The sequence below is a fragment of the Globicephala melas genome, chromosome 8 (genome assembly GCF_963455315.2).
Source record: "Globicephala melas chromosome 8, mGloMel1.2, whole genome shotgun sequence".
Lineage (NCBI taxonomy): Eukaryota > Metazoa > Chordata > Mammalia > Artiodactyla > Delphinidae > Globicephala > Globicephala melas.
In genome coordinates, this window is record NC_083321.1 from 106,244,607 (window position 1) to 106,257,980 (window position 13,374).

General features: G+C 49.4%; 1 protein-coding gene across 3 annotated transcripts in view; it reads right to left on the minus strand.

Annotated features, from left to right (window-relative positions):
- LOC115844512 (opioid-binding protein/cell adhesion molecule) overlaps positions 1–13,374 on the minus strand; it is a 1,086,269-nt gene that overhangs the window by 506,412 nt on the left and 566,483 nt on the right. For all 3 annotated transcript variants that reach the window (XM_030841637.2, XM_030841646.2, XM_060304313.1), the window contains exon 2: positions 6,758–6,842. In XM_030841637.2, the coding sequence (XP_030697497.2) occupies positions 6,758–6,842 (85 nt within the window). The remainder of the gene's footprint in view (positions 1–6,757; positions 6,843–13,374) is intronic.

Consider the following 13,374-nt stretch of genomic DNA (forward strand, 5'->3'; position numbering starts at 1 on the left):
TTTTGGCCATTTTGTTGAGTTATTCAGTTCTCCTGGGTCTCTTCCATATATACAAGTTATTAAACTTTTGTTTGATTTCATCCTGTTCATCTGTCTCAGTTAAATTTAATTCTTAGACTAGCCAGAAGACCCTGGAAGGGTAGAAGAAAATGCCTTCCTCCCTGACAGGACCATAATATTCTGAAAATTACATGAAACAATAAGTAACTGTCCTGGAACCTGACACACAGTCAATCACGGATAATAGAGTTTATGTGTTTAAACCTCTGCCCCAATCCCGCCGCCCCGCAGATTTTATCGAAGGGTCTGTGGTGTGATCCGGTAGGAAAGGTGGCACCAGGCTCAAACACCTCCTTTCTCTAACCTTCTCTACCAAGGAAATGGCACACAGACAGAGGCAGGGTAAGTGCTGAGCTGCAGAAACATCACAACTTCAGTTTTCACATCTTAAAAAAGATGCACCAGGTGGTACCAGAAGTTCCAGGAAGGTGTCATTGCTGGGGGTGGGGAGGGACTTAGCGGGCAGCCTCCCCCCACAGCCATGCCACCTTCCTCCCCAACTCATCTGGACCCAACATCAGCAAAAGCATCTTCCTGCAGGGAAAATAATAAATAAATGAATGAACCTGAAATAGTCTGGGGCTGTCTTGAGCAGACTGAAAAAAAAAAAAAATTCAAGAAAGGTTAACACTTAGTTCCTAACTTAACGGGCAACGTACATTTCTGCCAGCCCTAAGCGTGTCACTCCATAATTCCCTCTTCTTACCTCAGGACTGTGAAGATGCTTCCCATTAATAACAACGTTAAAAGTCCTCCCTTGGGAAGGTCAGGTGGGACCTAGGTGGCCCCTCCTGTCCGCTGCATCTCACCGCTGGACCCCATCAGGTCTGGGACACACGCTGCTCAGTCCTGCTCATTCCAATCCCCCCCCCCACACACACACACACCGCCAGAGGCAGCTGCACAGTAGGAAGACCAAGGGCACGGTCCCTTTTTAGAATGACAGGACTAAACTGAACCCAAGGGCCAAATTTGCTTAAAGGCCAAAAAATGAACAAAAGGGCTTACATAAGAGCTGTTAAGTTGCCTAGAGCAGGGGTCCGCAACCTCCAGACCGCAGACAGGTACGCGTCCATGGCCCGTTAGGAACTGGGCCGCATGGCAGGAGGTGAGCGGCGGGCGAGTGAGGGAAGCTTCATCTGTATTTACAGCCGCTCCCCATCGCTTGCATTACCGCCTGAGCTCCGCCTCCTGTCAGCAGTATGTATATGACGAGTTGTATAATTATTTCATTATATATTACAATGTAATAATAATAGAAATAAAGTACACAATAAATGTAATGCGCTTGAATCATCCCGAAATCATCCCCCCCCCCAGTCTGAGGAATAATTGTCTTCCATGAAACTGGTCCCTGGTGCCAAAAAGGCTGGGGACCGCTGGTCTAGAGCAATGCAGAAAGTCACTGAGCATGTATCCTGACTGCTTTAAAACTCCTCCTCCCATCCCTGGCTCCGGCACGTGGCGGGTGGCATGTGTGCAGGGGAGGCAAACATATTCCTACCAATCAGTGACTTGACAGTGTCAGTCGAGCCAGTCAGGCCTGCTGACCCCCGCCGTTCCCAATCCAGGACACGCCAACTTCCCGGTCTGCCCCACTCGTTCCTTGCTCTGTGTCTCCTCTCGTCTACAGGAGGCAGGTCTCTGCAGGAACGCCCTCACTTCCAAGTCCGTTACTCTGCTGCTGCTAAGAAGACTCCCTGGGCTCTGCTGCCCCACTCCTGCCGTGCCCTCAGGGATGGTGAAACCTTCTGCACAGTTTCAGATCAGATGGGGACCGCTGGTGGGCTCAACTGTTCCCCGTGACAAGTGATTTCAGCAGAATTCAAGCCCCTCAGGCCTCCAAGGGCTCTAAGCGACCACCTGCCTCAATGGCCAGCACCATATTTTGAAGAAAATGAAACCCTGTAGCTGTGAGCACTTCCTCACTGCAGAGGTAACTCCATTGTAAGAGACTGAACCCCTTTTGGATGGATTAAGGCATTCAGCCGAGACTTGTTACCTGAGTCCTCAGTAGGCGTGATGACGTCTGTACCCACACCTAGGACGTGGCCGCTGACCCCCAGAAACTCACAGTCCAGCCACGCCCACTCATAGGTCACAAGTCCACGGTGTGTACCCGTCAGAACAAAGATCTACAGCAGGGGTTACCGGGACTCAGATGAGGGTGAATCCTGACCAGAGCAGGAAGCGGGATGCTGAATGGAACTGGGAAAGGACTAAGAATTCTAAAGGTCCGTATGGGGGCGGGGGGAGTGGGGATGAGAGAGGAAACTGGAAAGAATGGAGAGTATTACGGGTTGTCACTGGGGTTCTCTTTAGCTCCTGTAACAACCTGCATGTGTGTTTTGCTTTATAGCCAGCTGAATAATGCCATCCACTCATCTCCCAGATGCCACAGACGGAGCAGATACTGTTCCCAAGTGTACACAAAGGAAGTGAAGTGCTCAAAATCATGTAGCTAGTGAGGGATGGAGTAAGAATCAGACCCAGGTGAGTATTCAGGCCCCTGAGCCTGTTGTTCTTTCTCGGGCACTACGGCAGCTGTGAGTGGTAAGGTCCACGCACGCAAGTAGGGGACACGTAAGTGTGGGCAGGGCCACTGGAGACCAGCTCAGATGCTCTGGGTCAGGAAAGGACTCTGGGGCAGTGGTTCTTAGCATGAGAAATAGCGGAAGAGATCTTTAATACGTCCACACCTATGCCCAACTCCAGACATTTTGCTTTCATTGGTCTGGGATCCTGACTAGAACGTCTAAAAAGCATCTCAGGTAACTCCAGTGCAGCCCGGGTTAACAGTGCAGCTGGAGGGGCCCCGCAAGGACTTGCGCGTGGTTCGGTGTCCGTGTCTCCATCTTCCCAGGCCAAGAGCGAAGCCTTTGCACTAATGCAAGTCCGTATTCAGGTTAGGCAACTTAAACGCTGAAATGCACATGCTGTGGCCTTGTTTGGATAACCTGGCGGCTAGTCTGAATTTTCTAATTTACACAGAAAGAAAAGCTGCCAATGGTGAGTGCAAAAGACAGAAAAACACCCAGGCCAACGACAGGACGCCGCCCCTGGGAGCCTGACGACCCCGGTAGCTTTGGCAACACCCTGCTGCTCAGCTTCTTCCTTGGTAGTAGTTAACCCTCAAATACTTGGTTCCAAAGGGATTAGCTCACAATTCCAAATGAAAATGCACGGGAGTTCCTAAGCATAAGCCCAGATCAGCAAACCTGGATCAGCAAAACTGATTATCCTGCCATACTAAAAAAAATAAAAGGAAAAAAAAAAACCACCCAGGCTGCTGGTGGAAACTTTTCCCATTTAGTGGAACAATTAGAGCAACAACTCTCACCTCCACGCTACTGCACCCCCCTCAGAATGCTCGTGGACATGCATGATGCGGTCCCACTGAGGAACCAAAGTTCATTTAGAGAAGATTGAGGTCCAGGAAGGAAACACATCTGGTGAGATCGTCATGTAACTGAAATAGCCTAATAGACACCAGCTGACCACACTGAACATTCCGGGCTCCTTTCCTGACGCGGGCAATGATTCAGACACAGGACTTCTAGATACTTGTCATATCTAATCTAATGGAAAGGCACAGAACAGTTTGAACCCAACAGCAGATGACTGTCATCAAATGATTCTGGCCAAGAGGGCCCATTTATAATAACGAATCCAAACCCGATTCACAGGAGCTATAATTCAGACACTGTGACTATCACCTTCATTTTCCACATCATCTCTCTTCCAAGAAGGCAAACAATTCCAGAGTCACGTAATCATTTCTACTTTTCAAGGGGCCCTGTGTAGTTATGAGGAAGATAATATGGCCTCATTTACATAAACTGAGTTTCATCCACATTCAGAACTTCAGCGTCGTCTCTGGCACCTCACTTCCCAGCATCCCTCAGTGCCGTCAAGGACCCAGCACCACACATCACGCCTCCGAGGAAGGAGAGCATCCTTTCCTAGGCTGGGCAACGTCTCACTGTGAATTTCAAAGGAGGACCCAGCTTCCTCCATTCTTTTGCTTCTCCTAGTCGGTCTCCGGCCTCCTACGCGACTTCATTCAAGATTTCGAAACAGGCTCGGGATACTTGGATCCAGGGCAGCCACGTTTGAAAAGACTTTCTGTGGCTGACGAGCCTGGCGATCATTCAGTTTTTTCAACGCCTTCTGAACGTTTGATGCATTCAGAACACTGAACTCCCGAACGCTGAATGCCCAAACGTGTACCTTTCGGGAGACTGAAGAGTGGCCACCGTTAAGGATTACAATTTTTAGAAGCAAAAAAAGAACCCAAAATGATACATCTAACTGGGGTTGAGGTCATGGACTTCCAGAGACGGGAAGCAGCGGACGCCCCCTCTGAGTCCTGACGAACAAGGTTTTCATTGAGACGGGCACACAGCTGTGGAACCAGGAAACCAAAGGGGCAGGGAAAACAGAAGGGGAGAGATGGAGACCCCCAGAGATCTGCAGGAGCTAGTTATGTTATTTTAAGAAACGCTGTGATAGTAGTGAAACTAGGACCTTAAAAATCAGGAAATAGTAAGAATTAAGCAATTAAAGCAAAGACAGAAAGATGAGAATGAACAGCATGGAAACATATATAAAATGGAGGTATCTGATGAAAACAAAGCAAAACGTAATAAAAGAGAACATGAGAGGTAAAATAAAGAGGATAAAGAAGGATCAAAACGGGAACGACGCACTGAATTTCTCTATTTCGGGGCAAATTATACAGAAGTTGAGAGGCAAAATCAACATAAGACGCGCTTACTTTTTTTAAAAATAAAGCATGCCGTCAGGTAACAGATAACAGTTATCCTCAAATACGTAAGGCTCTTTTTTTTCTCCACAGAGGACAAAAAAGCAACTATTCAGCTTTCCCTTTTTTATTCCCATTCCCATTATGAAGCCCAGCTGCTACACATGAGAACTGAAGACCGTGAAAACAGGCCAGCAGCTAATTAAAAAAAGGCAGCTCAAAGCTGGCCCTCTGCTGGTGGAACTATCTTATTGCATCCCATACAGCAGAAAGCGCCAGGTTTTAAGTTTCTGGTTTAACTTTCAGAGGCAAGAAGAGGACAGAGGATTTTGGAAAGTTCAGCACTGAGGCCTTATTCAATGCTGGGCCTCTCTGTCCCTGGTAATAGTTTGGAGGATGAAGAGAGGTGCGTGGCAGCATCAAAATCCCTTCACACCTACCACCATTTCCCCACATTTCCTTAGTTAACATGCACTGTAGCCAGGCTGCTACTCCTCTCTTTGAGCAGACTGGCCCTCTGCACATGTGCCTCTCAGGGCATGGATCCCCAGGATTTCTCTAAGGCAAGGAAGTAGGCATTTTACGTTCCCTCTAGTCTGGGACCGGCTGAGGGGTGCCCACATGCCCAGAGGGTTTCCCTCCTGCTGTCTAGAGAGGAGGTCTGTCTCCATCCTCTGTTTTCTCTCTCCTCCTGGGTGCCCCATGCACCAGCAGACAGACAAGGCTCTTGTCCTCAAGCTCAAAAGAAGACTCAACTGAGGACCACCTTCCAAGTGGCAAGAATCAACCCTAATGCCTGGGCTTAGCTAGGAAGCGCAGGAGGCAGGAGCCTTTCTTTCCTTCCCCAGGGAGAGGCTTGTCCAGATGGAGAGGGTTCAACCAAGGAAGTCAAGGGACGAACAGGAAGGCAGCCCCACCCTCATGCATTCCTTGGAGAAGCCAGGCTTCCTGGTTGCAGAACCCGGGGCACGATGTTTTATTTCCACCGTAACCATCAAAGTCACAGACAGGGCAAATGCATTCACCCTGTGTACACTGTGAGCAGAGTTAAGCTGGGATGTCCCTGAATCGGTCTCCGAGGGCCAGAACTGCCTCATTAAAGGGATAAAAGATGGTATGTGCTGAGCTGGTGGAAAGTGATGGCTGCATTTTTATTAAAGTCTCTGCCGCAGCAGGCCTGGTCCCCAAAGGTTCATATTCCGAGAAGCTCCACCCCTCCGCCTGGAGCATGTAAGTGATTCTCTGTAACTCATTAAGGTAAAACAAAAAGCTTTCCGTACTGTGCTTTTCACATAGGAGTGTTGTTGCATAAAAGCGACATGTTTCCTCTCCCTGGCCTGAGCCTGCAAAGATAAAACTGCCCTCATAATTTATAATTGGGGCCCCAGGAACACCACACCGGGTTGGCGAGGATGCCTGCCTCTTAAGCAAACCCATAAAAGGCCACGCGGCCCAGCAACAGCAATTCCAGAGCCTGAAATTTCAGGTATCTCTCCGACAGAGACCAGCCAGCCCATTGGGAGGACTACCCTGCCTCATCACATACCTTCCGGACTGTAAGACAGCCACCAGGGTACCAGTGATCTTGGGCTAAAAACCCCCAGTATATGTCAATGCCAGGGCTCTCATCCCGGGGCCAAGGCAAAAGTGAGTCTAGCCACGTCATGGCCTCACAGATAAATGGAGCTCCAAGCATGGACTCAGGGCTCACTCCTAAGATCCGGAACCAGAAAAGCCACAGCAAATGACAAAGCTGTCCAGGAGAATGGGTGCCAGCTGCCACAGAACGCCAAGTGGGCACCTCTTGGGCCTGCAAAAGGCCCTCTCCCACGCTCCAATCCCCCACGCAAGTCTCCGGTTCTCTCGCTCGCCCCTTCCCACAGAATCACATCAGAGGGGCTCTCAGGCCCCCGCCGAAGAACAGCTCCCTACCTGAGGGTGGCGCTCTCCCCCTGCCGGACCGTCACGTTGTCCATCGCTTTGGGGAAGGTGGCATCTCCGCTGCGCACGGGCACTCCTGTGGGTACAAGGAACAGCAGCCTGAGAGACACGACCACGAGGCACTTCCAGGGCAGGAACAGGTACCCACAGACCCCCATCCTCGACGGCCACAACTTCCCAGAACTCCGGCAGCCGCTCGGTCCTCGTCCCCCGCCTCGCACACCGGCGGGTCTCAGGCAGCCGCGTGGGGAGGGAGGAAAGGGCTGGAACGAGCCAGAAGCAGAGAGGGGGAAGCAGAAGCGGAGTCCAGGCTCTCCCGACTCTAATGATTCTTCCTCAAATCCTGCCTCAGCTTTCCAGCCTGGCAGAACCAGAAGCCCCCTCCTGCATCCAAAAAGAGCTTTCTCGACGCTCCCCTGGGGCGGAGGGAGGCGGCCGGGAAGGGAGAGGAAGGAGGAAGGTGCAGGGATGAAGGTCACGGATTGCTCTTTCTCTGCCTCTCTCCGAGATGCTACTTTAACATTCAGTTGGGCACGTCCTGCCGAGGTCTGGCATCAAAAGTTTATAACCCAAAGAAGCCAGGCAAGTGTCTCTGACATAAAGGAGATGTCATAAAAAGCTGCCGCTTCAAGGAGAGGAGAGAATGTTTTATTAGATCACACATATGTACAGTTGTATTTAGAAACCAGCCCGAGTCTCCAATCTGGAACGCAAAGGCGGTAAAAAGTTCCACCGCGGGGACCCGCGGCCGCCGCCGAGCCCGAGGATCCTCCTGTGCGGTGGGTGCCTGGCGTCCTCGCCGCAGCCCGCGCGGCGACTGGCGGCCAGCCCGGCCCGTGGAGCGCCGGCGGCGCAGGCTCGGGGCCCACGGGGAGCTGGCGGACGCCGCGCCCGCCTCTCCGGGGACGCGGCGCGGGGCGCGGGGACGCGCGGACGCCACGCTCAGCGGCCGCCCCCGGCCTCCGCGCCGCCGGCCTCCCGGGAGCAGCTCCAACACGCGCGGGCCCAGACCGCCGCGGTTGTCATGGCAGCAGCTCCATCACTGACCGCAGCTCTCCGCTGGGCCGGCGCAGAGCGAGCTGGCGGACCGCGCGCCACGCGGCGGGCGCTGGGCGCGGGCGCACACCGTAACCCCAGCCGCGCCGCCCACTCGCGCCGGGAGCCGCGCGTGTCGGGCCGCCACGTCCCCCGCTCTTCTCTCCCCCGACACGGCGCCTGCCCGGGAAAGCCGCGCCCCTCTCGGCTGCTTCTCTGCGTGCGGGCGGGAGGGGAGGGCACGAGAGGGAGCTCGGGACCGCAGCAAACTGGAAACTGACTCGCACCTTCCTTCCCCGGATGCCGGATGCCAAGGCAGAAGTTGCCAAACCCCGCCCTGGAGAGCTCAACTAGGTTTCCCACGCCGGGATTCTGACCCCGTGTGCGCGTCCACCGCTCGGCAGCCCCCTCTCCACGTGGCCGAGCTACAGTCCCATCCCAGGCAGAGCTCTCCTAGGCCTTGGCGAGAAGGTGGAGCGCTTTCTCCTCTGGTGACCCACCTTGGAAATACTCCTGGCCCTTGAGTTGAGCGCTCTCGCTCTCCAGCTGGCAAATCAGAATTTCTTCCTACTGCGCCACGAGCAAAATCGTCCCTGTTCTACTCCACGCTTATTACCCAAGTATCTTATTGTAAAAATGCAAAAACTGGGAAAAACACGTAGAGATCCTAAAAAGTAATAAGACTGATTCTTATAAAATCCATCTGTGGCTTTATGATCACGACATAAAGTGGCACCATCGCCGTGTCCGGAGGGGACCTGGTGATAAGGCATTCTTAGAGCCCAGCCTGTCAGTTTGGAGTATGGAGGCATTTCCTTTGGTTAAGAACTGAAAATCTCAGGCTTTCCTTGGGCCTGTCAAGAGGCTTTCTTTCTGCTCCCCCTGACAAAAGCCATCCCTTATTATGTGGCTTCTGCCCTTGTATCATAATTTAATAGTTGCTACATGCATTTGCTTTACTGCATTCCTTCTCAAATCCTTTTGTAAAATTAGCCTGGGCTCAGAGCAACTGGTGCAATGAAGTGTAATTCAAAAATAAGCTTTAAACTTACACCATTAATTGTGTTCGTTGCTGAAGGGCACAAAAGTGTGCTACCTGTTCTCAGTTATAAAAGCTGGGCACAAATAAATACTGTACTACTATATACTATACTATGATAAATACTGTAATATAAATAAATACCGCCCATCCCCTGCCCCCTGTAAAAAGAGAACCACATACCTCTTAGGTCTAAAGTTTTTAATTAGAGCATCGTACCTCAGGAAGAAAGAGTACTTGTCACTAGTTACGCCAGCTGTTTTATAAGTTTTATTAATAGAGTGAAAGTACGTGGCCTCTCCTTCCCAGAATGCAGACATTAATAATGCAGGGACGAGCAGCACACTCTCCAGTGAGCTTCTGGCTGAGAGGGTCATGATGCTGGGAGGAGAGGCAAGGCCTCAGAGAGCAGCCAGACAACTTATTTTGGGATCACCCACCAGTTTTCATGACACACATCTTTCCTTAAGACCTGGGTTTTCTGTATACACATTGTACATAATCCTCTAAACTCCGAGATGCTCCTGTCCACCATGAACAGCCTGGAAGGACTTTTTTAGTGCTTTAATCTGTGCAGAGCTGAGAACTGGGGCTGGGCTTATGAATTTCTTCAGTGACAGAGTCTGTCTCGTGAACACCAAGGATGGGAGCCGTGGGGATGGGTCAGGCTGCCGTACAAGCCACGCAGCTCCTGCTGCTTGGTTGCCGGGCACACGGGTGACACGGCCGACTCACGCACCTGCTGGTTCTAGGGCTTCTCAGGAGGTGCAGGTGGGCTGTGGCCAAAGGCTGAATCAGCCCATGAAGGATTACTTGAGATGCAAGGAGTTACTGGAGAAGAAAGGAAAGCAGGAAAGAACATGAGATTCCGGGTGGGAGGAGAACAGGCAGGGCAAGAAGAGAGGCAGAGATAGGATGAAGCGAGGCATTATATATTCTTAATAACATGTAACAAATCCTGCCCTTGGGAAAAGGATAAACTTTTTATTTTTGCAGGGCTGACTCCCCCCCCCCCCAGGTATCCGGAGTCCTAGAGAATGGGGCCGTTATCTTTCTCTTCTGTAAGTCGGCTTCCTGGTTCAATATTTGTGGATGAATACATGAACTTAAGGGCTAGGGAATCAGAGAAATAACTACAGAGGTCTGATTTTTGTGTGAATCTATGCCTGTCTACAGTTTGGTGGGGGAGATTTCATTCATCTGTAAGGCATTGCTAGGGACCAGTATATCCATTTAGAGACTGGAAGGCCAAACCAGATTGAAATGGGAAAGTTAAAAGGGGGTGAGCTTTGCAATGGACAATGAACAAGAAGTTTATAGCAGGAGGTTTCTATGAAATTCTTGACTGAGTACTATGATAGGGAAACCCCCGGTTAAACCTCTTTTGGGTATTTGATGACACATATGAAGACAAATTAAATGAGGACGGATTAGAGCACTAAGCGCATTGCTTCTGCAGTTGGATTGTCCAATCAGATACTGACTCCTTGATCCTTCAGCTGTGTGACTGGTATCTAATAATATCCGTCTCACCTATTTCATAGGGTTTTGGGGTTTTGTGAAACGTCCCCAAGATTATGTTGTAAGGTCTGGTGAGATGGCAGACATGGAAAAAACTGTCTTGAAAGAAGAGTTCATTCCTTGGCATTCCCCAGAGGAGGGGGCACACCACACTATGCGGGGCCACATGAGAGAGGAAGCAGAAAGGACAAGGAGAAAGCAAGGTCCAGAGAACTGATGGTGGTTTCCAGGAGAAGGAATTGGCAAGGTGGGGAGGGCAAGCTTGAGCAGACTTAGGGTTGGAGTTTTTGAATAACTGTGGCAGGCCCGGACTCTGGATGTGGTCTCTAGTTGTCCAGTACCTGGCCCTGGGGTGACTCAGGGCAGGGGACACATTGGCTTGGCGCGTGACAATTGGGTAGAGGAAATGGTTAGGGATGTGGGCTCTTACTGGGTTGGTCTGCATATGAAGGACGTGCTGAAGGCAAGTTGTTTGCTATCTCTAGAAATTAGCTATAGCCCTGGGAGAGACAGTCTCTCCAGAATTTGCAAGCCTCCAAGATGTCAAAGCATCTTAAAATACAGAATAGAAAACCTCAAAACTTGATTAATACAGGGTGACAATTAATGAGATAATTGCCAAAGGACTCGGCACAGTGGAAGCGCTTAGTAATCATAAATTATGACTATATAGCAAAACCCCCACTTTCCAGTGATTACAACTTGTGACGTGTAAAAAGTCACAAATGAAAGGATGTAAATGCCCTACGTGCCAACTAAGGCTCCGATCCAGACCTACAGACGTCTAGATATTTAGGGCGATTTGTAATAGAAAATGCAAGTTGGATCCAGTGCAATGTAGTAGTTTTAGGAAACGTAAAGCAGGGAGGTTACCTGATCTGATGAGCTTTAAAATATCACTTTGTCGTGAAGAGAAGGAGTTGCAAGGGCACAGAGTGGGATTCAGGGAGAGCGTTGGGAGCAGAAGAGGGAAGAAATGATGTCGGTGACCATGGTGATGGAGAAACAGGGAAAGGTAAGGGGCGTATTGTGGAAGTACAGTAGTCAGGGCTTCCTGAGGGTCTGGATGTTGGGATTGAGAAAAAGAAGGGGTTGAGTCTGGGGTGGCACAATTCCCTGTGATGAGGCTGAGTCCAGAAGAAATAGGTTTAGAGAGGCAGAGGTTGAAGGAGTGAGTGAAGCGCTGTAGGAGACCGTCAAGTGGAGCCGTGGGCTGGCAGCAGGAGGAAGCAGGCTGAAGCCGCAGCAGAGCACTGAAGACAGCCCTAGCAGCTCACCTAGGCTCACTGTTAAAGGGAAAACGGTGATAAACGTCTTTCTCTTTCTGCTCTGCGTGTGTGGCGAGGAGATGTTATCCATGGAACCCTCCCTCCAGATCTAGAGGCCCCTCTGCCTTTGTTTGTAAATTAGAAATAAACCCCATCAGTATAAACTTTAGAACCTAAGCTGTTCTGAAGTTTAGTGATTCCACTGTTTTCAGTTTGTCTCTTAATATACTTCCTCTGCTTGGCCGTATCTTAGCTTTTGACAGTAGATTCTAAAATTGTTTGGGGATGAGACTGTGAATTATATCGGTATGGTTTTTAAAAAATGCTACTCACTTACCCTTAATGAATCCAGGGGGCCCAGGTTTAAGTCCCTGTTTCTGCTGTAACTTACCAGCTATGATATAGTTCAATCAAAAGCCCTTGTTTTATTGGGTAGTGGGTCAGACCAGAACTTGGACACTGGAGTCCACCTGAATCCCACCTCTAAAACCTACTTCAGGGTGATTTTATACAATATCCTTAACTTTGATAATCCTTAGTTTCCCCATCTGTAAATAGAGGCAATGATAGTAATGAATGTGTACAGTATTTTTGAGTGTTAAATGAAATACAAGTTGTCAGCACCCTGCTGGGCCCTCCGTAAGGACCCAATAAATGTTTTCTGATTACCTAGAGGAAGAGACCTAATTCCCCCCACCATCATAGGTTTTTTTCTCTGAAGTGGCTCTGGGGGCAGATAAGCTGTACAGAGCAGGGCAGGCAAATTTCCAAGTTGTCCAGAGGTTGTGTGTGTGTGTGTGTGTGTGCGCGTGCGCGCGTGCGCGCGCGCGCGCACAATATGGGAAACTGAACAGGTCTCTCTCTAATTTTAAAGAGCCAGTTTTAGAACTAGAAGTCACCTAAGGATCAAAGTGGTTGTTAAAGTGGTTTCCTTGTACCATGGAGAGGCTGCCTAGATGAGGTTGGCTATGGGGAACTCTGGATCCAACAGAAATATCTGAATTTATCTAATGAAATTTATATCCAGTTGTAAAAGCAATTTCAAACTGTGTGTTATTTATAAATAAGGAAAACTTACAGCTTGTGTTTATCTGAGAGAAGATTGTACCCAGCTGCTCTGTGTGTGCATTAGAAAGAAATAAAATAAGAAGCCTGTGCATGATGCATATTTATATTCCAGAAACCGACCTAAATCAGGAGGACCCAGTGGGGCGGGACAATTGAGTAGGCATCGTGGTTTAGCTGGGGGATATTGTCTGTCTTGGGCCCTCAGGACCTGCAGGTATTACCAGCTAGAAATGTTTGCTAGTGAATAGAGAGGTAAGAATTCAAAATGAACTGAACCAAAAGCCTTCAGTTTTTAGGCTCAAGAAGTTCCAAGACATGGAAACACATACCAGAATGTAATACTTGAGATGAGACACAAGTTCTGTTCAAAATAAAACTCAAAGCCATCCCTGTATAATAACTGCCTACAAGATCAGTGCTAAAAAGGAATGAGGGACTTCATTTCTCTTTGTCATTTTGCACTCTTGATAACCGAGCCAAATATATATGTTTTTTTAAAATTGAGGTATAATCGACATATAAAGCTATGTTAGTTTCAGGTGTACACATAATGATTTGATATTTGTATATATTGCAAAATGATCACCACAGTAAGTCTGGTTAACATCTGTCCCTACATAGTTACCATGTTTTTTCTTATGATGAGGACTTTTGAGGCAAATAGTTGTTCAGTGGTT